The following is a 26,521-nucleotide window of genomic DNA, read 5'->3' as shown; positions in this document are numbered from 1 at the left end:
GAGGAGGCGGCGGGAGAGGAAGAGGAGAGAGCCGAAGGCTAGGGTTCCGGCGGCGATGAGGAGGAGGGAGGAGGAAGATGAGATGGCCGGAGTAGGAGGCATTAGGACATGATATTATTATTATTATTATTATTATTTACTGTTTTGTACGGCCGACGGTGGTGGCTGTTATGGTGGCCGGAATTTATGGTGATGGTGGTGGCTTAGAGAGAAAGAAGAGAGAAAGAAAAGAAAATATATATAATACATTCCCCTATTAAAATTACAATTATGCCCATCACATGTCTGGCACATGTCATACTTAACTGACTTTTTCTAACCCAGTTAGCGTAAAGGACAAAACTTGTAGGAAAAAAAAGTTTAAAGTACACCGCCTGCAAGGAAACTTAGAAAAGGACACGAACCGTAATTCGTCTTATTTTAAAGGACAAAATTTGTAATTCTGTCTTTTAATAATGAGCTCTCTCATTATCCCTCCGTATATTTTTGTTTATATTATTTACCACGTTGATTTTCCATTTAAAAACGCAATGGCAACCTTTTATAATTTTTAATTTTGTTTAGTTTTTTCTGTATGCCTAATTGTTAATAAGTATATATTTACTTATTCTAATAAAGTAAAATAATTAGGGACACGTGTCATTTAAAGATTCAATATTAGCCAAAATTTCCGGCTCAAACTATTTATCTGTTTTAATTAAGAATTATTTATGTCTGTTTAATCAAAACATATTAATTCATCATTTAATCAAATAACTAATTACCTAAATTATAGAGATGAAAAATATACGGGTATTTATGTCAGTATAATATAAATATTTATATCTTTAATAAAAATATATCAAGCTTTTTTTTTATTAAATCAATTTGTAAACACATTTGTAGGAGATGAATGCGGAAAAAAATAATGAACGATATTTATAGGTCTAGAAGATAAAATAAGAAGAAATTATGAATAAACAACAATTTTATTCTCACGCATTCATTCAACCTTTATGAGTCCATGGAGTTCTCATTCATCTCTTTCAATTATGTAACACAACATCGTGTTTGAGTCATGCTAATTTTATATACGATGTCCTCTTTTAAGAAATTTATAATGAAAGATCTTATCATATTTTGTTATAATTTAATATTTCATTAAAAAAATATAATTACAACTTATAAACCACTATATGCATCTTTTTCGAGATTTTAAAGAAATTATGTAAGAATGCACCACCTATTCATATGAATTTTCCATTAGAAAATATAATTCGAACTTATGAAACTATTTAATTTGATAAAATATATAGTTTTTCTAATTTAATCATTTAATTTCTTTAGTTTAATTGTATTCCTTTTGAGCTTTGAGACACGGGTTCTAAAGCCAGTGTAGTATATTTTAGAACTAATACGTTTTTAGTACTATTATTCCCATGTTTGTCGCTTATTTCAAAGATTGTGACGCTACTTTGTTTTTTCTTTTATTGGAAATGTTCAGCATTTAAATTGTCTTTATAGGGATTAAAACGTGCTTTTGAATTTTTGTGCAAGATCCAAATGGAAATGCTAAACATGATATTTTCTCTATAAATACTTAACTTGTACAGCTTCAAATAATTCATAATTGTCTTTGCCTTTAGAGGGAAGAATATGGAGAGTGTATGTGTAACAGGTGCCGGAGGCTATGTTGCTTCATGGGTAGTGAAGGAATTGTTGGCCAAAGGTTATACTGTTCATGGAACTGTGAGAGACCCAAGTATGTTTTAATTTCTATACTTGGTGTTATCGATCTCTTCTACTATAATTTGTTTGTTTATACAATTTTGTCTTACAATGGGTTGAACTACTTATCTATTTTATTCATTAAAAAGTAGTGTTTACATATTAATATTTGCATCAGATGATGAGAAGAAGAACGGTCACTTGAAGAAACTAGAGCATGCTAAGGAGAGACTCCATCTCTTCAAGGCAGAATTACTTGACTATGCAAGTCTTTGCACCGCCATCAATGGATGCACGGGTGTTATCCATGTTGCAACACCTGTTCCAGCAGGGAAAATAACCGATCCTCAGGTAAAATTTGTGTTGCTTTTAGATTTACGAACAGTCGAACACGCATACAACAAAGAGTGTATTGTTGCTAGATCTGTTCACACATATGTACCTGAAGAGGTATGTACCCGCCTTAACATCGAGCGGGGCGGGTCAACCCACAAGATATAGACAAGAGGCTTGAAATCAAGATATCATGAAGGCACAAAGCCAAAACCTATGCGCATGGCGCATATCACATATGCTCACGCATCACATATGCTCACGCATATCACATATGCTCACGCATCACATATGCTCACGCATATCACATGCTCACGCACCATATATGCTCACGCATATCACATCTGCGCGTGGCGCATATCACATGCTCACGCATCTGCGCGTGGCACATATCACATATGCTCACGCATATTACATATGCTTGCGCATATCACATCTTCGCATGAAACATCTGCGCGTGAGAATAAAGAGAAGACCTCGCGCATCCTCAGGATAGGCGCATATCACACATGCACATAATCAACCTCGTCCTTATCCAAATCAGGATAAGGACAACCCTGATTGTGATCATCAAACAACCTTCCAGAAGGTATCCTTTAAGGAATAAAGAATATGCTGATGTTGACAGCTGCCAATGAAAGGTGGACAACTCAGCAAAACCCATGTGCTACCACGTGATTGCACATGGGTCAGGTGAAATACCTTGGTCAGAGAATAATCAATGAAAAAGCACCAGGTGTCCTAAGGACACGTGGTGCGAAGCAATAGGAGGAGGCCAAAAAGGCCCTAATGGGATCTGAGCCCAATCATTTGAAACCCTAGCACTATAAATACCACACCACCTCCACAAGGGGAGGTAAGCAAGAAAATACATTCTAATTCCTTACTCACTCTCAGATTATTATTATCTTCTCCTACAATCTCTTATTCTCACACCGGAGGGTTACCCCAAAGAGGACCCCTCTGTCCATTTCTGAGGGGTAAGTTCACGGTGCTGCTCGTTTTGTAGGTGGAAGAATTCATACTCCGGAGAACCATCGGTGATATAGCATATTCATACCCGAGGAAAGTTGATCGTCTACCAGTGAGCCGATCCACGTTTCTTCATTGGCGCCATCACCTGTTACAACGGCAACAAAATCACTATCTCATCAGTTCTCTCTGAAAAACTTCACCATGGTTTCCGGTGTTCGAAACAGCGATCAAGTTCTGGAGGATAATGAGCTTGAGGATGTTAATGAGGGACAACAGTTTCTGAGGGTGCCGCGTGATTATGCGCGCACCACCAGTAACCATCCCTTCATCACAACTCCTCATAGCCAGACTGAAACTCCTCCAGACGATCTCACGTTCCAAAATCTGACTGGTGCAAAACAAAAAGGACCAATGGGTCCAGAAGTTGAAACCAATGACCCTAAAGAATGGCTAATAAACGAACAACGACTTTTAATGGACAAATACAATGAGCTGGTCAAACACAAAAAGTTAGCCGACTTAACACAAAGGCTCGCATTTGATAAGCAAATTCAAGGAACAACAAAAAGGGCGCGCGCGCCGGAAGATGGTCACTCTGTTCACACTGAACACGCTGATTTTAGTGATGAAGAAGTGCACAGCATGAGGAAGACGCGAGATACTCATGCAGGAGGCTCACAGCTCCGCGCGCACATGAACATAGCGCCTGGAGCCAAAGCCGATATGGATCTGTACACACCGTACAACCCACCGGCGAGAGGGCAAGTGGACGTAACCACACCATATAGGCCAGCCATCTTGGTGAAGCATTCAAAATTCACTGAGCGCATCGCGAAGGCTCCCATTCAACACAAAACCAAGATGCCAAGTGGTTTGGGCAAGTACGACGGCACAACAGATCCAGACGATTTCTTACAAGGTTTTTACAACACTGGAAACCCAGAAAGCTGGACGATGCCAACATGGTGTCACATGTTTGCTCGCTGCCTCACGGGCGCAGCGCGTGTCTGGTTCGAAAGCTTGCCAACTGGACAAATCAATGGGTTCGAAGAGCTATTGGAGAAGTTCCAGGCTCACTTCGTACAGCAGCGCAGACACACGCGCGACCCCGATGACATCATGCACTGCGTGCGCAGGAATGATGAAACAATTGAAGACTACATAACTCGTTTCAATCAGGAATCTCTTGCAATCGGAGGTATCACTGAACAGCTCTTGCGCGTGGCCTTTATACAAGGTGCGCGCAGTGATCAACTCCGCAGAGCTCTCGTGAGCAGAGATGGCATGCCAACCACTTGGGCTAAGCTAATGGAAGCATCGCGAGTCTTCGCGCGAAATGAAAAACAAATTGCCCAAGATAGAGCAAGAGATAGAGGGCATCAAACAGAAGCACCACGCAACAATGAAAGGAGGGGCAAACAAAACTCCGTATGGTCCAGGTTGCAACAAACTAGTTTTTCTCCCGCAGAAAAGCAGGCGCAACCAAGTTCACCCCAGCCCCAAAAAGACATTCGTAATCGCGGAGAAAGTGACAAGAGGGAAGGCGGCAGAGAGCCTAACAGACCTCTACCAAGAATATGGACTCCCCTCACTAAAACGCCTTCACAAGTGTTAAGCACAGAGAATGTCCAGTTTAAAAGCCCCAAACCATTACTTCATAAGGGACCATCAAACAGTGGCAAGTATTGTGAGTTTCACAAGTCCACAGGGCACAACACCGATGCATGCCACCATTTGAAGGATGCGATTGAAAGAGATGTGAAATCAGGCAAGTTGGCTCCCCTGGTGAAAAACCCAAGACCAGAGGATGAACAACCAGATGGAGCCTCAGCCAGCAAAAAGTTCAAAAGAATCTGTGTAGCCGAGGGAGGAAGGCAAGGGCAAAGATCGAAAAAGAGAAGCGCGCAAGTCCAAGGAGATTGGCGCGAGCAACAAGTAGTCTTCCCAAGAATCAGAGGAGGCCCATCTATCAGCAGTCATCTAGTCATCACTACACACATTGCTCATTATGAGATGTCAAAAGTCCTGGTGGACACCGGCAGTGAATCAAACATCATGTATGAGCAATGTTTCAGGAAGTTGGATCCAGCAGACCAAGCAAGGCTCGAAATTGTGAATGCACCAATCTCGGGTGTTTCAAATGAAATTATTCACCCCCTAGGTCAGATACAATTTGAACTAACTATGGGGGATGAGAAACACAAGCGAGCTGAAATTGTCAACTTCTTGGTCTTGCCCACCACTTCATGCCACAATATGATCTTGGGTAGAGGAACGATTGCCCAATTCAACGCCATACCGTCGCCAGCGCACGGCGCGTTGGGGTTCCCAACACCAACAGGTGTAACATTTGTATACCGAGATCATTTGTGCGCAGTGACAAGTATACCGCGGGAAGGGAGAATGAAACTTCCAATGGCAAACAACGCGCCAGAGGAATGGATTCTCAACCCAAAATTCCCAGAGCAAACAATCACAATTGGAGCTACGATATCAGACGACACAAGGTTGAGAATGAAAAGATTGCTCACAGCGTATATGTCGGTCTTCGCGTGGCAACATTCTGAGATGATTGGGGTTCCGCGAGACCTGGCGCAACATTCTCTCAACACGTTCAAGTCTGTAGAGCCAATTGCTCAAAAGAAGAGAGTCATGGGGGATGAGAAGGCAAAGGCCATGAATGAGCAAGTAAAAGATTTACTGCGCGCAAATATCATCCGCCCAATACGATACCAAACATGGGTAGCCAATCCTGTGATGGTAAAGAAGAGCAACGGGTAATGGAGAATGTGTATTGATTTCAAGGACCTCAACAAAGCATGTCCAAAAGATTGTTACCCCCTCCCAAACATTGACGCGAAGGTGGACTCTGTGGCGCCATTTAAGCTCAAATGTTTCCTGGACGCCTATAAGGGCTATCACCAAATTCAAATGGCACCACAAGATGAGGACAAGACTGCCTTCAGAACTGATAAGGGTGTTTTCTGTTACACAAAAATGCCCTTTGGTTTGAAGAATGCAGGAGCCACTTACCAAAGACTCATGGATGCGGTTTTTAACGAGCAAATTGGAAGAAACTTAGAAGTCTACGTGGATGATTTGGTGATTAAAAGCAGGGAGGAAAAACAAATGCTCAAAGACATCGAAGAAACCCTTTGGCGCCTAAAGGAAGTAAACATGAAACTCAACCCGAGCAAATGCACATTCGGCGTAGAAGAAGGGAAATTTCTAGGTGTAATGGTCACCAAGGATGGTTTCAAGGTGAACCCAGAGAAGGTGGAGGCTATCCTTGACATGCCCTCACCATCCACCATGAAGGAAGTTCAAAAGTTGAATGGTAGATTGGTATCAATTAACAGGTTCCTAGCGAACCATGCAAGCAAATCTACCCCATTCGTTAACACATTGAGAAATTGCATAAAGAAAAGCCAATTCAAGTGGACGCCCGAGGCCGAGCAAGCTTTCAGTGAGATAAAAGAATGTTTGATAAATCTGCCTGCGCTCACAGCTCCACTTCCTGGTGAAACTTTAACGCTGTACCTGTCAGCAGGAGAGCGCGCCATTGGCGCAGTGTTGTTGGTGGATCGCAAGGGAATCCAAACACCAATCTATTATGTAAGTCGGGTGCTGACAGACCCTGAGACGCGCTACTCCATCATGGAAAAGTTAGTTTTATCACTAACACACGCGTCGCGCAAGCTTCATAGATATTTCAATGGTCATCCCATTGAAGTCCTGACTGATTACAACATCCAGCAAGTCTTGCGGCGTCCCGCGCTCTCAGGAAGGCTGACAAAATGGGCGCTGGAATTAGGAGAGCACACGATCGCCTATAAGCCTCGTCCAGCAATCAAGGGACAAGTCTTAGCCGATTTCATCGCAGAAATCCCTGAAGAAAAAATTGAAGAGGCTCAGCGCGAGGTAGACCCTCCGCAAGCCAATAATGAAGAAAATGTTTGGAGATTATTCACTGATGGAGCTTCAAACAACGAAGGGTCCGGCGTAGGCCTCAAACTGGTGGATCCAGAAAATAATGAGTATACTTACGCAATCAGGTTGGATTTCAAGAGCACCAACAATGAAGCTGAGTATGAAGCCCTGCTGGCTGGTCTGCGCATCGCGCACAAGTTCGGAGTTAAAAAGCTAGAGGCCCATGTTGATTCATACTTGGTAGCAGCACAGGTCAATGGCCTTTATGATGCCAAGGAGAACACCATGCCTCTGTATCTAGAGCAGGCGAAAAAACTCATCGAGCAATTTGACTTCTTCAGAATCATACATATTCCGCGCAGTGAAAACAAGTCTGCCGACGTGCTGAGTAAGATGGCATCAACCAGCTTCGATCACTTTGGCAAAGATGTCAGGGTGGAAGTAATGAGCAACCCGTCGGTGGGAGCGAAGTCTGTCCTTGTAATTCATACAACACATTCATCATGGATAACTCCATTAATGGAATTCTTGAAGGAGGGAAAGATACCGGACGATCGCGCACAGGCGAGGAAGATAAGACACAAGTCACAGAACTACGAACTGCTTGATGGTACGTTATATCGACGCTCTTATCTTGGACCGCTCATGAAATGCCTAGATGCTGAGGAATCAAGCTATGTGATCAGAGAGATACACGAAGGAATATGTGGAATACATGCTGGCCCGCGCATGGTGGTTGCCAAGGCAATGAGCGCAGGTTACTATTGGCCAGGCATGTACTTGGACGCGTTAAAAGAGATCCAAAAATGCAAAGCTTGTCAGAGCTATGCGCCAAACACCATGCGCCCAAAGAACAACTTGATTCCGGTGACCTCCGCATGGCCTTTCCACAAATGGGCAATCAATATTGTGGGTCCCTTACCTCAAGCGCAAGGGCGAGTAAAATTTTTGGTAGTGGCAGTAGACTATTTCACAAAATGGGTTGAAGCCAAGCCACTAGCAAAAATCACAGCCGAGGCGATGAAGCAATTTATTTGGAGCCACATCATATGCCGTTTTGGCCTGCCCATGGAAATTGTGAGCGACAATGGCAAACAATTCACTGACAGGAAGATATCCAGCTGGCTCAAGGAATTGCGCATCAACCAAATCTTCACTTCAGTATACCACCCTCAGGGGAATGGCCAAGTGGAGCGCGCGAACCAAAGCTTGCTGAATGGGCTGAAAAGGTTGGAGGGAGAATCCCATTCATGGGTCGAGGAGCTACCTAATGTCCCGTGGGCGCACAGGACATTAAGCAAAACCAGCAATGGTGAATCCCCGTTCAGCCTAACCTATGGAACGGAGGCTATGATTCCAGCAGAAATTGGATGCCCATCCCATAGAGTGCTCATGATGAGTAAGATTGATAACGAGCGCGAAAGGAGGTTGGATCTCAACTTACTTGAAGGGCGCAGAGAGGCAACTATCATCAGTGAAGCCAAATACAAGAAAAAACTAGAAAAATATTACAATCAACGCGTGAAAGAATGCCACTTCAAGAAGAACGATTTTGTCCTTCGGAACAATGAAGCTAGCCGCGCAATACCTCCGGGAAAAATGTCCCCCAACTGGGAGGGACCTTATCAAGTCTCGGAAGAATTGGGAAAAGGCGCATACGCTTTAAAATATTTGAATGGAAAGAAGATCCCGCGCGCATGGAACGCAGCACAGCTTAGAAAATGTTTCATGTAAAAATTGTCAAGTTTGTAATCAAGGCTTTTTAAGCCATTATGAATAATGATAAGCGCTATTTTCTCTTAATGTGTGTTCTATTACCTTTTGCATACATGTTTCACACTTCCCTTTATTAATTTTGAGCAATATGACAACATTGTATTGACATCAAAACTAAAAATAAAACGAAGTAAAACATACATGCGCGAGCTTCAAGCTCAAACGCGTTAACGAGTTTTAACTCTAAAACGTCAGGGCCTTAGCCCAATAATATGAGCCTTAGCTCAGGGCCTTAGCCCAATAATACGAGCCTTAGCTCAAATCACTCACAACATCCATCCTACATGCTGCGCAGCTAGACCATAAAAATACCTAAGCACAACTAAGGCAAAGCACATGCCAAAACATAGTTGTTAAGGTCTCAGGTCGAGGTCGCGCATGGAATTGTAATGGATATCAGAGTAACACATACTGACACGTAAAGGCAAAAAAACTCATTCATAATTCCCTATAATAAATGCGCGATAACGTCGCGCAAAAGAGGAATAATGAAACGCCAAGGCACGCGTCAGCATAGTCAGGATATTGCAAAATCACTTAAAATATGACAAGGATTAAGTAAAATAATTTCCTTACAACCTTGTTCAAATTTCAACGTGCAAGCATATCTTATATTCAACAAGCAAACATGCAATATAAAGAGATGAATTGGGAATGCGCAAGATGCGAATAAGGGAAAAACAAAATTTCATTCCAAAATATAGAAGTTTACAAATTTACAAAATGATGAGATACAAACTACAAATAAAAAAAAAAAAACATGAAGGGCTTCTCAAGTCTCTATATCAACGTCAGCCTCTTCATCGCCCTCATCATTACCTCCCTCAGCATCTGGCGCAGCTCGCTCCTCGTCATCTCCAAACTTGCCATAGTCAAGCTGTTCGTCTTGAATGGAGTCGTCTTCTATCACGATAGTGTCAGGAGCGGGTCCTTTGGCCACGCCAGAGCCGCTAGCAGAGGTAGCATTGCCCGCGCCATCATCGCTGCCACCAGCCCCTTCACACTCGTCAAGTAATTTCTTTAGCGCGCCGAGATCGGGCTGGTCAGCAAGCGAGGCTATCTGCAAGTCATAAGGAAAAGTATGAGTACAAAAGACTAGGAAAATAAGTCAAGGCAAACTCATTAAGGTTAAAATACCTGCTCAAGGATGGGAATGGGAGTATTCAAATACTTCTCCCCCACCTCGGCCATGTCAGCGCAGACAACGTCGAGCTGATAAGGGTAGTCGGATGGGTTCTTCTTCAGCATGCTATATTCACAGCCATCCTTAAACCCCTCAGCTCGACCCACCAAGCGCGACGCAGCGTTGCAATCCATCACAAGGGTCTGAAACTCGTCTGAGTATTTCATCGCATAAGCGCAACGAGTCATACCCTGTGAGACTAGCCATTGGCGATCCTGCGCGAGGGAAGAAACAGACGTCTCAAGAGCAGGAATCTGAGAGTTTAACAACTCAACAGTTTCCTTGGTCTGTTTTAGCTCTTCTCTGTCGGACGCTGCTGCCGCCAAGGCCTCATTCCTTTCCGCTCGCGCAGCATCGAGCTCTTCTTGGCCAGACGCTGCTGCCGCCAGGGCTTCATCCTTCTCTGCCCGCGCGGCCTCAAGCTCTTTCTTCAGGCGCGCAACCTCACTCTCTAATAAAGATTTGTCAGTGATAGCCTGCACAAGAGTTTAATCACGCGCCTCTGCATCTAGCTCCAAATCGCGCGCTCGCCGCGCGTACCTGGCTGCATCCGCCACTGCCGCCTGCAGCTTCTCCCGCGCAGCCTGCAGCTCATGCCCGCGCTTCACAAAGGCAGCGTTGGCACTTGCTCGGTTCTCGCTGAGCTCTGCTTGGAGTTTCTCAGCTCTCTCTCGAGCGTCAGAAAGATTCCAAGCAGAAACCTTAGCCTCTTGCTTGGCCTCCACAAGAGCATCACGCACTTTTATATAATCATTGCGAAGCTCTTGGGAGGCAGCAAAGAACGCAGACACAGCAAAAAGATGGTTGTTGAGCAAGTCCACGCGGGCGCGGTCCTCCTGAAACCTCCTTTCAGCCAGAGGCACAGAGTGAGCCCAGAAGTCTTCACACACACCCATAGATTGAAATGAGCTATCCTCAGTAATATTCCATCTCGGGCGGTATATGTGATCGGCTTCCTGCAAACACAAAGCAACGCAAAAGCAACGTTTTAGTCATCTAAACACTAATATGGAAGTCCGCACAGCGGAGCAAAACGAACTTATACCTGCGGAGAGCAAGCAGAAAAGTCAGCGCCAGCCCCACGAGAAGGCTGCGCCACGAAATCTCGTGGCACTACAGGGCTTGCGCGGCCGCCATCGGAGTCTTCAAAATTGACCTCCTCATCCTCTGTAACAGGTCTTTTCTCCTGCGACTTGGAAAAATCAAAACCAGTCTCGCGAGGAGGGCTGCGCGCAGGAGGAGGTGAGGGAGGTCTCGACGCCGCTAGATCAGTGCGTAAAACAGTCTCCTGCTCCTTAGTAATCCCAATGAGGGGAGATTCAGTGCTTGTAGGAGCAGAAGCAGAACCAACGGCGCCGGCGCCGGCGCCAGCAGTGCCGCCAGCAGCTTGTGTGCCAGCTATAATTCCTATGAAAAAACCAACAAAGAGAAATGATTCATGACTTGATCTAAAAGAAAAAAGTCAGAAAATCAAAGCGCAATATATACCTTGGCGCACCGCCGTCCGCGAGTTGAACATCGCCATGAAGTCCACTTTCCCCCTTTTCGAGGGTAAAACAGGGGACTTCAAAGCAACCTTCGGCGCAGCCTTGGTACCTTGCTGCGCCTGAGGTTGATCCACCAAGGTCGCCGGCTCTACAAACATTTGAGCGAGCAAAGATTCATTAATAATTCTATCGGAATCACGCTCATAAAACTACAAAATATAAACAAAGTATACCTGTTGGAGAAGAGGAAACAGCAGGCGCAGCGCCGCTTCCCTTGTCCGCCGCGCGAAGAGTGGAGGTGGCGGCACCATACCTCGTGTGGATAGGAGGACTGCCCACACCTAGAGGCAAGGAAGACGAGGAAAACTTGAAGGTAAACCCCTTGGTTTTCTCAAGTCCCTTCGCTTGAGTAGGAGGATCCTGAGCAACAGGGGCATCATTTTTCTTCTGTTTTTTACTGGCCCCTGCGCCAGTTTTGCCTTTAGCTTTGTGGCGCCTCAGCTTCTTCCTCCACCTCTTCTTCCGCGAGCTCCAGCTCATAGTTCTCGAGCGCATCTACAATACGTGCAACAGAAATGTTAACCAAATTTGGTATTCTAAAGGCATAAACATAGGTACAAAGGCTTACCAGGCGCATCACTGTCAAAGCAAAATCCCAAATCAACAGGGATGAACATATCATCGAAGCGATCGGGGAAAGCAACTTCCCCAGCGCCCAGCGCGACAGAGCCACCCTCCATATGCTCATCATAGGCGGCGTGGACGTACTCCTTGCTGACTGCATAAAACAAGACAAATGATATCAGCAAAACGAATTATATTCGCGCAGAAATAATGCAATGAGCTAATAACTCACATAAGCCATCAACTTGGATAACAGGCTTAGTCGCGCTGTCGGTCCACCTCCTGCTCATACCAATCCCCACCAGCGCCTCCTCGCAAATATTCTTGGCGGGGGATGGTTCAGCCGTCAACTTATTAACCCATGCGCCAGTTGGGTTTTTAAGAACATTCTCATCCGCGGGCGCAGAAGTGATTGCGCGCATGGTCATGCGGATGGGAACCACACCAGCCTTAATATAAAAAAATTTCTCAGACCAGTCATGAAGGCTTTTGAAGGAAACAGTGCAGCACTTGACCTTTTGACTGCGAGGAATGAATGAGAACCAAGAATCTTGGATTTTTGGCTTATAAAAATATTGAAAGCACCGAGGGGTGGGCTCCTCGCGCTGAGCTTTGCACATGAACTCAAAATGAGTCATGCGCACAAGTCCAAAAGGATGGACTTGGGATATGTGAATCCCATGAAATTGAAGCAGCGCACCCATAAACCTTGTCATCGGGAGACGAAGGTTACAGTGAGTGAAAAAATGGCAGTATAAGGAGATATAGCCGGTGGGCGGATCTGCCGCCGTTTGCCCGGCCGCCGGGAGCATACAGCCGTACTCAGGGAGAAAACCCTGAGAGGCGATGAGACTGTCGAAATCAGACTGCTTCAGTTTGCAGGGAATCTCATTCCATCTTTTCACTGTTTTGCCCTTCCCCACCTCCTCCGACGAGGCCTCGGCAGCCCGTTTTCCCTTGCCGGTCTTCTTCAAAGTGGACATGACTAATGATTTTACACGGCGTTTGCTGGGGGAAGTTGTGGTGTCTGGGTTATCAGACATACAACTGTGAATCAAACAGAGGCTACTTCATGAACGGAAATCGGGAAGCAAAAGACAGGCTCTTAATCGGAATGAAAATGGAAGGAAAGAAAAAGCTCTGAAATAACAATGAAGATGAAGAATAACAACTCAAAAGGCTTGCTTTTATAGGCCCAGGAGAGAGAAAGAAACAGGTACTGATCAGAGTTCACGCGCCCCCACTCGCAGGTGCAGGCCAACACGAGCGCGACACGTATTCTTGACACTGTGTGAGGGGACATGAAAGGGAACAAAACAGGTACTGATCAGAGTTCACGCGCCCCCACTCGCAGGTGCAGGCCAACACGAGCGCGACACGTGTTCCTGACACTGTGTGAGGGGACAGGAAAGGCAACTGTAGCACCTCGAGCACACGAAAAGTCTGACACATGTCTCCATCTCTGACGCATGTCAGCACCAACCAACCACGTACATGGACGATTCATTTCAACCAAAAGGATAGAATTTCGCGCAACGATGAGAAATAAAAAAGAAAAGACAAACCCTATTAAAAGAGAAAACTATCAAGTCTAATATCTATCTTACCTCGCTCGCGCGAGACAAGACACACATTAGACTGGAGGGGCTTGAAGAGGTATGTACCCGCCTTAACATCGAGCGGGGCGGGTCAACCCACAAGATATAGACAAGAGGCTTGAAATCAAGATATCATGAAGGCACAAAGCCAAAACCTATGCGCATGGCGTATATCACGTATGCTCACGCATATCACATATGCTCACGCATCACATATGCTCACGCATATCACATATGCTCACGCATCACATATGCTCACGCGTATCACATGCTCACGCACCATATATGCTCACGCATATCACATCTGCGCGTGGCGCATATCACATGCTCACGCATCTGCGCGTGGCGCATATCACATATGCTCACGCATATTACATATGCTTGCGCATATCACATCTGCGCATGAAACATCTGCGCGTGAGAATAAAGAGAAGACCTCGCGCATCCTCAGGATAGGCGCATATCACACATGCACATAATCAACCTCGTCCTTATCCAAATCAGGATAAGGACAACCCTGATTGTGCTCATCAAACAACCTTACAGAAGGTATCCTTTAAGGAATAAAGAATATGCTGATGTTGACAGCTGCCAATGAAAGGTGGACAACTCAGCAAAACCCATGTGCTACCACGTGATTGCACATGGGTCAGGTGAAATACCTTGGTCAGAGAATAATCAATGAAAAAGCACCAGGTGTCCTAAGGACACGTGGCGCGAAGCAATAGGAGGAGGCCAAAAAGGCCCTAATGGGATCTGAGCCCAATCATTGGAAACCCTAGCACTATAAATACCACACCACCTCCACAAGGGGATGTAAGCAAGAAAATACATTCTAATTCCTTACTCACTCTCAGATTATTATTATCTTCTCCTACAATCTCTTATTCTCACACCGGAGGGTTACCCCAAAGAGGACCCCTCTGTCCATTTCTGAGGGGTAAGTTCACGGTGCTGCTCGTTTTGCAGGTGGAAGAATTCATACTTCGGAGAACCATCGGTGATATAGCATATTCATACCCGAGGAAAGTTGATCGTCTACCAGTGAGCCGATCCACGTTTCTTCAGTACCTTTCTATCATTCATGCCGATTTTGCCTCAACTGACGGGTTGCACATTGTATGCTGTTATGCGCATGAAAACTTTTCTAATTAAGTACATAGACGAGCTTTGTATATGCATTCAATAGAAAATGAGTTAATAATTGAATAAAAAATGAACTTAAATTATAACAGATTATCAATAGGAGTGTAGAATGAATAAATAACATTCATTCTCTCTAAATAGATATGGAAGTCGAATCGGGCAGAGTGTCTTACGTTCACTTTATAAAATAACTCTTATCGATTCATTGAGCCTCAAAATGAATAAATTTTCGAAACATATTGTGAGTCCCTCATGTTAACAGATTAACTATATACTCGTGGTATATTTTTAATTGTTTATTTAAAAGAATATACATCTATATAAAAACTAATCAGATTTTTAGATAAGTTAATGAAATAGCTGATAGCACTAAAAATTAAGGATATAATTATGCATTTTAGACATAAATATTGGTGACGAATTTCGTGATGGAAAAAAACACTGATTATATAGAGATGAAAACTAACAGTTTCTGAATAAACTTTTTCTTTAGAACATTAGTTATATTATAAAAAATTATCTAGTAAGAAATTAGTTAGGATGATACATTAGTAACATCCAACCCATTAATAAACCATAAAAGATGGCAACAAAAGAAAAAGCTACACAAAGAAAGACCAAATGAATTACCAATAAAAAAGGGTGGGGGGTAATGAAACCGATACGAAAGTCTCTTTCCTTGAATCAATTTAAGGGCCCACTACACTATACCAGAAATACAAAAAGACCCGCTCTAAATATGGTACTTTCACGCTCCCACTTAATCGATATGTGAGAAGATGAACCCGATACTGTTGCTTGTACTTTTAACCTTTTAACCTAACTCTATAATAGTAACCAAATACCATCCTTTCTGTTATATGTAGCTTTTTATATCCTCAAATCTACAAGGAAACATTTAAGGCAAGAGATCCTCCCACATCACCCTGGATCCTCATACACTATTTTTTGTCCTATACGGCTCGTATAGGGCTATACGGTCGTATAGGACCTGAATCGTGTCAGGTTGTGTCGGCCATCGTTTATAGTGCCTTGTATAGGCCTATACGGTATAGACACTTTTTTTTTTAAAAAATGATGACCATATATACAATATATGTGATTTATACGGGTCGTATTTGGCTCGTTTATCTTAACGGGCTTAAATGTTGAGCTCAAACTTAGCTCGTCAAAAGCTCAAGATTGTTTGGAGCTGGTGACCCAGCTTGTTTATTATTAAATTTTCTAAAAAAAAATTGAGGTTTTTTTAATATTCTAGGCATATTTGTTGCTTACATATAATAAAAATTTGAGGTTTCTTTAACATCTAGTCCACATACATTAAAATAAAAGTGCACCCTAAAATTCATAATATTCCAAATTACTTTCAGCCTAATCTTATTAACTATCATAGAAATCTTTCATGTTTTAAGCTTAAAAAACTGAAAATCTGTCTATACGGGTCGTATAGCACTATACGGCTCGTATAGGTCCGTATAGTCGTTTTTCGACAGCGATTAAGGCAGTTTGAATGTTTCTGCAAATGTTTTCTATACGGTCGTATAGCCCTATACGACCGTATAGCTTTTATGGTTTTGTCAGAAGGCAATACGAGCCATTTAATGCCTATACGGTCGTATAGGCTGCAAAAAGCTGTTTTTTTTGTCCCCTTGTCAGGCATGCGTACCCTATACGGGCGTATAGGCCTATATGAGCCGTATAGGCATGTGGGGGTGGTGTATGAGTGAACGTCCGGGTTTTACCGACCGAATAAATGTTGTTTTAAATAAATATATATATATATATATATATATATATATATATATATATATATATATATTTGTTATATAAACCATGAGTGCAATGCTTACTAATTTAATTGTTGCCTTTAGTGCTAGTGTCTTAGCGAATCTAACCGGCCGAATTCGTGGCGTTTTGAAAATAAGTTGTAATTGTGCTAATACGGCTGTGGAGGATTACAAATTTATTTTTTGCATTTAATTTCAATGTCATAACGAACTTAACTGATACTGACCTAATTCGTGTTATTGTGTGCCGCAACGCGGCCATTTTGTTATCTATCTTCTGTGTAGAACACAACCTAAAAGATCATAGCTATAAATATATAGAAAAAGAAGCACACTTATATTTTTAAAAGCTGTTACTATTTGAAATTAATCAATTACTATGGCTAATTTTTACGACACGCGTCAAAACAGGCAGATATGCTTGAACCTGCCATAACAGGAACTCGAAATGTGATGAATGCATGTTTGAAGAGTAAAGTAAACATGGTTGTGGTTGTTTCATCTATACTTGCAATTATTGCAAACCCTAATTGGCCCAAGGATCAAACAGTGGATGAAACTTGTTGGAGTGATCCTGAATTTTGCATGAAAATTGGCAAGTGGTATTGCGCTGGCAAGGCTGTATCAGAGCGTGAAGCTCTGGAATTCGGAAAAAAGAACAACATCAACGTTGTCTCAGTGTGTCCATCAGTTATATTCGGGCCAATGCTTCAATCGACGGTATGTACCACCAGCTTGATTCTTTTGAACTTCTTCAAAGGTAAGAACACTTTCAATCTCATTGAGTTCGACAATGCTGAGGAAGATATAGATATTCCTATCGTGGATGTTCGTGATTGTGCTAAGGCTTTGCTCCTAGCCTATGAAAAGCCTGAAGCCGAGGGGAGGTATCTGTGTTTGTCACATGTGTTGAGGATCACGGCTTTGATTGAACTACTGAAGAACTTGCTTCCTCATTATAATTATCCTACTAGTACTGAGTATGGCTTTCTAAGTTCTATATATGTAACATCAATTAAGCCTTTGATTAAAACATAATTAATCGTGCCGGACTTTAATGACTGTAGGCTCCCTGTTCGGAATGACAAACTGAATTACACGTGTGAGAAGTTAAGGAATCTTGGATGGAACTATACGTCATTGGAGAAGACTTTGGTTGACTCTGTTGACAATATGAAAGAACTTGGTTTATTAAGCTAATAAAAGAACCTCCCGTTGCAGTGGAACAAGTCAAATGAGTTTGCTGGGACAACAAGGTTGTGGGCATCATGTGTTGTGGCTTAAAGAATAAGAATAAGAATAGTTGGCGTTTTTCTGTATTGATTTTTTTTCCTGTACTTCAGTATTTCCGTTGTATTGATATGTGATATAAGCAGTGGTTGAGTATTTAATGAAAATTGTGATTCATTTAACTTCTTTCACGCTTTAGATACTTGAAACTCTGCAATGGTAAATGGGATGTCCGATCCAGTAACACCTATGGATGGCTCTTTCTTGGCAAACAAGAACAAACTGAAGAGATTATTTCGGCTTCAAGTAATACGTACTCGAACAAACGAGATTTGCTTCAAACGCTTAGAAGCAACTCTTTTTTTATTTTATTGACTTACAAACAAAAATTGTTACACAAACAAATAAACCTAGGTCATATATAAGCATTAACAAACTTAGAGAACAAGTCAAGAATTGAACTAGGAAATGCAATCAACTGCATGAGATCTACCGAACCCCCTTAATATCGTTACGTTTAATAGAACAAAATAACATACTAATTAAATATCAAAATTTCATTCCCAGCCAGCCTTCCTTGCATGCTGACCCAGACACAGATGTGTCACTTGATCATTCGGTTGTTCTTACAATCACGTATCATCAGCCACCACATTACTAAAGTTTTGGATTTTATTGTTTATTTGGTTATTATATAGTTATAGTACATAAATTTACTCAATCAATCATTCGATCCTCAATAGAGGATTACACGATACGATTGTGACACTTTTTTTTCCTTTTGAATTAAAACACTTGGAATTTAAGTTTTCTTGACAATTAAAATTACACACGTTGGGCCACACACGTGTTTTGTTTGATGATACAACTGTACAAGATCCAAATGGGAACTATCATAAACATTATACTTTTCTTTCCTATAGGTAATTGACAAAATTAGTTTCCAATAATTCATACTTCTTTTTGTCCTTGTATAAGGAATTATATTAAAAGTTATAGATAATTAAGAAGATGGAGAGTGTATGCATAAAGTGTACGGGAGGATATGTTGTTTCATGTGGTGTACCGAGAAGCATTAAAAACTTTAGACTGAAAACAAGAAAAAAATCTAGGCCCTTAATAAAAAGAGTTATTTTTTATCAGGTTTAAACAATTAAAATTTTAAATGTATTTATTGGTTATGAATTGGGTTGTTTATTTTTTTAAAAGAAAAATAAACTTAAATGAATTAAGTAATTGTGTTAAAACATTAACAAACCATATTTTTTAAGAACATATATGTTAAAACATTAACAAATCATATCTTTTTAAGAATATATATATATATATATATATATATATAATTTTAAAAGAAAATTTAGGCCTAGCTGTGTGATCGGGCCAGGGGCGGTCACCCTCTCCTCCCCTTCCTCAAAGCCGGCCTTGTTAATGGGTGGTGACAGAATTGTTGGCCAAGGGTTATATTGTTCATGGAACTGTAAGAGACCTGGTATGTTATGGTTTGTGAAATTACACTACTTTGGCTCGTTTAAGTTAATATAACAGATTGAATTATTTATATAAATTTACCATAAATTTCATCTTCAAATGTTAAGAAGAAGAATGGTCACTTGAAGAAACTGGAGCATGTTAAGGAGAGACTCCTTCTCTTTAAGGCAGACTTGCTACACTATGTATGTCTTTACAGTGTTATCCATGGATGCACAGATGTTATTCATGTCGCAACACCTTTCCTGCAGGAAAAGTAACTAATCCCCATGTAAGACTTCATTTTTACTTTTTGTTTTGGAAGTTATTTAATATCTTTTTAAGTCTTCCCATTAAGTAATTAATCATTCTCTCCCTATATATAAAAGATTTCGTTGTTGCTCATTTTCCTTTGTTACACCCCCACCCCCCGGTTCATGCGTTATGGTTTGGACAAACCTTCCTCATCATCCTCCTCGTTGATAGTGGGTACAATATATAGGTATCACGACAGATGGCCAGATGAGTCACTTGATCATTTAGTCGTTCTTACAATCTCATATCATCAGCCACCGCATTACTAAAGTTTTGGATTTTATGTTTATTTGGTTATTATATATTTATAGTATATAAATTTACTCAATCAATCATCCTATCTTGAATAGAGGATTACGATTGTGACACTATTTTTTTCTTTTTGAATTAAAACGCTTGGAATTTAAGTTTTCTTAACAATTAAAATTAAACACATTAGGCCACACACGTTTTTTGTTTGATGGTATTGTACAAGATCCAAGTGGGCACTATCAGAAACATGATACTTTCCCTCTAAGTAATTGACTAACTTAGTTTCCTAAGTATTCATACTTCCTTTTGTCCTTGTATAAGGAAATTAAAATTATAGATAATTAAGATGGAGAGTGTATGCATAACATGTACATGAGGATATGTTGTTTCATAGGGTCGTTTCTGATAATCGTTAAAATTTTGGACTAAAGACAAGAAAAATCTGGGTCCTTAAAAATGAGTTTTTTTTAAGCTTAAAACTATTAAATTTTTTAGTGCATTTATTGGTTATGAATTGAGTTGTGTAATTTTTTTAAAGAAAATGGACTTAAATGAATTGAAGAATTGTGTTTAAACATTAACTTTTTTAAGAACATATATATATGTTAGGATCATAGATCTAGTAATCTAAGCTACTTTAACATAAATCACAATCAATGGAATAGTAAACAATTGATTTAATCCTTTGAACATATTAGTATCACTTTAATTGAAACCATATTTAAACTATAACTTCAATTAGTATATGAAATGAACAAGTTAATCGACATAATTCATTTGAGCTAAATAATAGGTTTCATATGGAAAAACAACTATGCATTAACTATAATCGAATGATTACAATATATTGCCCCCCTTCAACCTTAGCTCATCATTCACACTGAATTTTCTTGTACAAAAGTACAAGATTCCGGTGAGTATTATGATGTGAAAAGTGTTAATGAAGAAGAAACTCTTTTCTTCATTTAATACATATGCAAAACTACTGACGAGCTAAAGGTGATAGTGACAACTAACAAAACGATTACAAACTACTGATAAACCTATTACAAACAACTGCTTATAGAGAATACTATGCTAACAATGATCTTTGTTAACAACTGATGTTTGAACCATCGATCAGTTGTTTGCCTTCAGTTTTTTGGATCTTCAATACTTTGTAAAGAAGTTGTTGTATCTTCAGTTCTTATGTCAGCAGTTTACTTCGTCAACCAATTAGAGCAATAGATATCAAAACCTCATAATGGAGAACAACTAATGTTTGAACCATCAGTTGTTTGGTATTTGGTCATCAGTTCTTTGCAATGTTTGATGTATATAAAATTATACATTTTTTTAGCATCAAATAATCTTTAAAAACTGTAACTTCTATCAAATAATATAGTTCAAATAGCTACTTATCATGTTAAAATGTATTTTCAGGTAAACCCAAGACTCAAACGAAGAAACGGACGAAAAGCCAAAGAAAAATCAAAGAAAACCCAAGAAAACACTGAAACACGCACCCATGATTTCTTGTGCAAGAAAAGACAAAAATCTGCAAGAAAAAGACAAAATACTGGACAGATGGACATGGGGCCGTGCCCCAGTAGGCATGGGGCTGTGGTCACCTTACATAAAAGACAAAAGAAATATAACAGATAACCAGAAACATGGGGCCGTGCCCCATGAAGCACGTCCCCATGGTTAGTCATCATTTACGATCTGATAGAACATTATATACGACTGGACACCTATATACGGGGGCGTGCCTCCTCTTACACGGGGTCATGACTGGTCCTCCAGACTGCCAATAAATAGAGAAGCATGTTGCACTCATTTGGTGTGCTTGAATAAAACTTCTATACGAGTTTCTCTTACAAAAACTGTGATATTCGTCAAATTTGAGTCTCACTTTTATATTCGTTTTATATTCATTTTATAACATGTCGATTTTCGCGTTTTATGTTAATGAATTATACTTCGTATTTGAGGTTAAACTTGTAAATCCGAACCGGTATTATAACTCTAGCGTGTGCGAGGTCTGTCAAAAGTCCGTTAGTTTTGGTTTATAAGTTTGGTTAAATAAACCTTAGGGGACTAAAGTGTGATTTTTCCTTAAAACTATTCAAGAATTGATTTACTTACAACTAAATATCAAACATTTATAACTTGAGGGGCTAAAGTTAAATATTTATAAACCATCATATATAAACCAACAAACCCTAACCCTACCTTATTATCTCTTTCAGCCGTCACCCACCTCCAGCTGATTTCGGGCCGCCGCCGCCACCTCCGGCCACGAACTCCGGCGAGTCCTGACGCACCACCACTAAACCACCACCATCCACTACATCACCACCATCTCATCCACCTCCTCAACCCGACACCACCACCCCTCGTTTTTCCGGCAGCCCGTAGCCCCCTCCACCTCGCTGCTCGTTTTTCCGGTGACCAGAAAACCGGCCACCGGTGTACCACTGTCTCTCTCATCTCTCTCTTCGGACTCTCTCTCTCTCACGGACTCTCTGTATCTCTCTAACTCTCTCTCGGCTCTCTATCTCTCTCTCACTCTCCCTCTCAGTCTCTCTCTATATCTCTTCTCTCTCTCTGTTTTGTTTCCGTTTTCGGCTCGGTTCCTTTCTCGGTATAGAGCCACGACTCGTAAACATATAAAAGGTAAATAATTTGGGATTTGGTATTGTTAATTTTCATATATCGATTTGTCGGAATTAGATTGTTAATAATTGGTTTGGTAGTATCGGTTATGTTTTTGGTCAAATACTTTGAAACGAATCGGGTTTGCGTTGTTGGTATGAATTGGGTAAAAGATGAACACCCGGGAAATGGATATAATAAGTTCTTGAGTTTAATTATTTTGGTTCGGTTTGGTTGGTACGTTTATTAAATTAGAGGTCTCAGATTCGGGTCATCCTAGATCGGTTTTTGGTATTGTTTCTTGTTATACTTAATAAATTTATTATTACTATTAGTATTAACATAAATACGTAAAGATTATTATTATTATTATCATTATTATTATTAACTAGATTATATTATTATTATCATTATTATTATTAACTAGATTGTCATTATTTTAATTATTATTATTATTAACAAGATAATTATTAGTATTATCATTATTATTATTAATATTATTATTATTACTATTATCTTTTAACAAAACTATTATTATTATCATCATTATTATAAATATTAAAGTTGTTATTAATATTATTAAAGATCATATTATTATCATCTTCATATTATTATCATTAATTATTAGAAAAAATATCATTATAGTTATATTATGAATTCGTTTAGAAATAAAACCGACATCGAGTATAATATCATTATTTACTATCAATATTATTAATTATTATTATTATTTTTATCAACAACATTTTAATTAATACTAAGATCTTTATTCTTTAACTATTATTATTAGTACTATTAATAATAGTTACGGTTATTATTTTTACGTCATATCTTACATGTCTATATATATATATAAAACATTTCTTTTTAAAATTATCATTATCATTATCATAAATAATATTATTATTAGCTTCATTATAAATTTATTTTCATAAAAACCAAACTCTTGATTTAAACTCGTCTTGTTTCTTTTAATATTGGTTTAGCTATTTAAAAGCCCAATAAAATAATATTTTATTATTAATTATGTACGAGTCCCTAATCATTAACAAACTAACCGGTAACCCGATTAACAACCGAACCGTCTCGTCCAATGTTTCAAATGTAGTTTCAACTAAAGTTCAAGTTCATTAATATGTTTTATTTATCCGTTTTCAATTATCTTTCAAGTCGGATTCGTTCGTTTCGTTTACAAGCTTCCTTTTATGTCAATCACTTATTAGTTTTCTCAATTCATCAATCGAGGTGAGTACTTTCATACCCCTTTTTCCATCTTTCGTTTTGGGGTGACATTTCATACTTATCTAACTAAATGCTTTATTTACTTGAATCTTAAACCCACAAACGTGATTGTATACCTTAGTTGAATAATTGCTCGATTTGGTGTTCTATGCTTATTTGTCTATGTGTTTATCGCTTTTGGATGGTGGAACTATACATCCTAGACTACTTGGCATCCCCTTGTAGCAAGGTGTCGTTAACGTAATGCAATTAACGATATTCTATTAAATCCTAGTCTACTTGGCAACCCCTTGTAGCTAGGTGGGGCTAACGTAATTCTTTTAGCGATTGTCAATTTATCCAAGTTGTTGCTTTTATTTATTGTTTTGTATACAAGTTTTGTGGCTTTTATTACTATATACTTATATGCTCAAACTTATGAATTGCTCACCAACCTTTGTGTTGACAAACTTATTTTATGAAATGTTACAGGTTTGACTTTTGTTGACTCGAGTGCTTGACGGAAAACGTTACCAAGACTATTAGGGTATTAGTAAAACGAACAATATGAATGCTATTTGTTTATATGAGCGATATGTATTGTTATTGATTTGTTGAAATAAAATGAGTTGAATAAATATTGTCACTTTAAATAGTGTCTTGTGTATTTGTCCAATCACGATGCACCCCGGCATGTTCCGCCGCCTTTGGTCGGGGTGTTACAAAAACACCCACTTTACACTTATATTGAAGATCTTGTGGAGAGTTTGAAGGCATGGAGGTAATCATCAACATCACCCATCATCATCATCAGCCATTACCATTGAAGAGGGAAGATTCATCCAACATTTGGTTAGATTGTTCTAGTTCATGTGTTTATTATCTCTATCTCTTTTAATGTTCATAATCATGCTCATTATGAGCTAAACTCTATTTACCATCTAATTTCTGTGAAGAAGCTTTGTTCAACTTGATGATTATGTTCAACATGTGATTTAGTTTGGTGAAGTACATGGTTATTTTGCAATTATCATTTGATGAAGAAATGTTTTATCACTTTAACTCGAAAAATCAAGGTTGATGACTAATAATCATTCATGATACATGCACTCATGTTCTTGGAGACTAGAAATGGTAAAAAGAATACCTTGATATAATTTTCAAGATAAAAAATGGATACTTATATTGTACTTAGAAATGATGAGATATAAGTTATGATCTATTTCTCTAGTTTTGATAATTTTGAAATAACATTGTTATCACAATTGCTTAAGTTATCATGCTAGTTAAAGAAATCATATGTTAATGGAATGTGTAATTATAACCTAATTAAATCAACCAAGGGGAGGTTGTGTGACTAAACTATAAACATCCAAAGTTGTTAGAATTGGTATATGAGAAGTCAATACTAATATTTCTACTTTACCAAAACTACTTGCCTACTTAAATTGACATTCTCGTGGTAGTATGAGATTAAGTAAGAGTGGACTTGAAAATACGCATGCTACTTTCTTTTATGTCATAGAATATGTTCACTTGGAAATGAGGGGCTATTCTATCATATATTATTAGGGAAAGTATGTCTCATGTTTAATTATTAATCATCAAGGAAGAATGGAGTGGATTCTTGATCTTAGATGGTAACCTTCATATAATTGAATTACTTATTTAAAATTTCTCTTCTTGTCACCTACATATTATATATATATATATATTATATATATTATATATATAAGTATTTCTATTTTATAAAAAGTTTAAAACTCTCCAATTGAACTAAAATGAAGATTCATTATTAGAAACATTTGTGTCCACGGATCGATACTTGGTTCTTACCAATACTATTCTACGTATACGATAGGTACACTTGCCTATTTTGCGTGTGTTTAGTCTTAGTAGAAATCACTTTTATAAATTTAAAATACGATCTTGTGCGAAAGCTAAATCTCCCATATCAATATTTTATAAGCACTCAACGCATGAGGGGCTATTCTATCATATATTATTAGGGAAAATTTGTCTCATGTTTAATTATTAATCATCAAGGAAGAATGGAGTGGATTCTTGATCTTAGATGGTAACCTTCATATAATTGAATTACTCATTTAAAATTTCTCTTCTTGTCACCTACATATTATATATATATAAGTATTTCTATTTTATAAAAAGTTTAAAACTCTCCGATTGAACTAAAATGAAGATTCATTATTAGAAACATTTGTGTCCACGGATCGATACTTGGTTCTTACCAATACTATTCTACGTATACGATAGGTACACTTGCCTATTTTGTGTGTGTTTAGTCTTAGTAGAAATCACTTTTATAAATTTAAAATACGATCTTGTGCGAAAGCTAAAATCTCCAATATCAATATTTTATAAGCACTCAACGCATCACATCAAGTTTTTGGCGTGGTTGCCGGGGACACGGTACGTTTCTAAGAACGATCCAAGTTTTAATTTAATCATTGTTTATAAATTGTACGAATTTCTAACTTTTTTTTACTAACTATTAGATTAGAAATTTTCTTATTTAAGGCTAGCTTTAACTAACATTTAATTTAGTTTCAATTTAAGTAGTTTAAATTTGATTTAATCCCTTGTATGTCCTCTACATTTGGACCTGAGCTTGTTTATCCAATTTCTGACCCGAAACCACTCTTTCGTCAACGATTACGTAAACGGACTGCAGAAACCGTTGAAACAATCAAAGATGAGTTGGTAGACGCCACGACATCAGGAGAAAATCAAGCCGAAGAAATGATGGAATCACAATACAATGAAACAAACATGAGCCAGTATGCCAAGCTAACCCTCGAAGGCTACGACAATGGAGTGGCTCCACCTGATATC

The 26,521-nt window shown here is 39.4% G+C and overlaps 1 protein-coding gene across 1 annotated transcript; it reads left to right on the top strand.

The window, feature by feature from the left end:
• The first annotated feature begins 1,537 nt into the window (after window positions 1-1,537).
• LOC143571112 (cinnamoyl-CoA reductase 1-like) lies at window positions 1,538-17,904 on the top strand. Its single transcript, XM_077056620.1, has 4 exons — window positions 1,538-1,741; window positions 1,886-2,058; window positions 16,958-17,526; window positions 17,614-17,904. Exons 1-4 carry the CDS (start codon window positions 1,636-1,638, stop codon window positions 17,744-17,746), a joined length of 981 nt encoding a protein of 326 aa, XP_076912735.1. The 5' UTR covers window positions 1,538-1,635; the 3' UTR covers window positions 17,747-17,904.
• The last annotated feature ends 8,617 nt before the right edge of the window (window positions 17,905-26,521 follow it).

The sequence above is a fragment of the Bidens hawaiensis genome, unplaced genomic scaffold (genome assembly GCF_021521415.1).
Source record: "Bidens hawaiensis isolate Kalapana, Puna unplaced genomic scaffold, B.hawaiensis_p1.1 tig00025198_1, whole genome shotgun sequence".
In the NCBI taxonomy this organism is placed as follows: Eukaryota; Viridiplantae; Streptophyta; class Magnoliopsida; order Asterales; family Asteraceae; genus Bidens; species Bidens hawaiensis.
The sequence above is the reverse complement of the archived record's forward strand: the minus strand, read 5'-3'. Positions and strand labels throughout refer to the sequence as shown.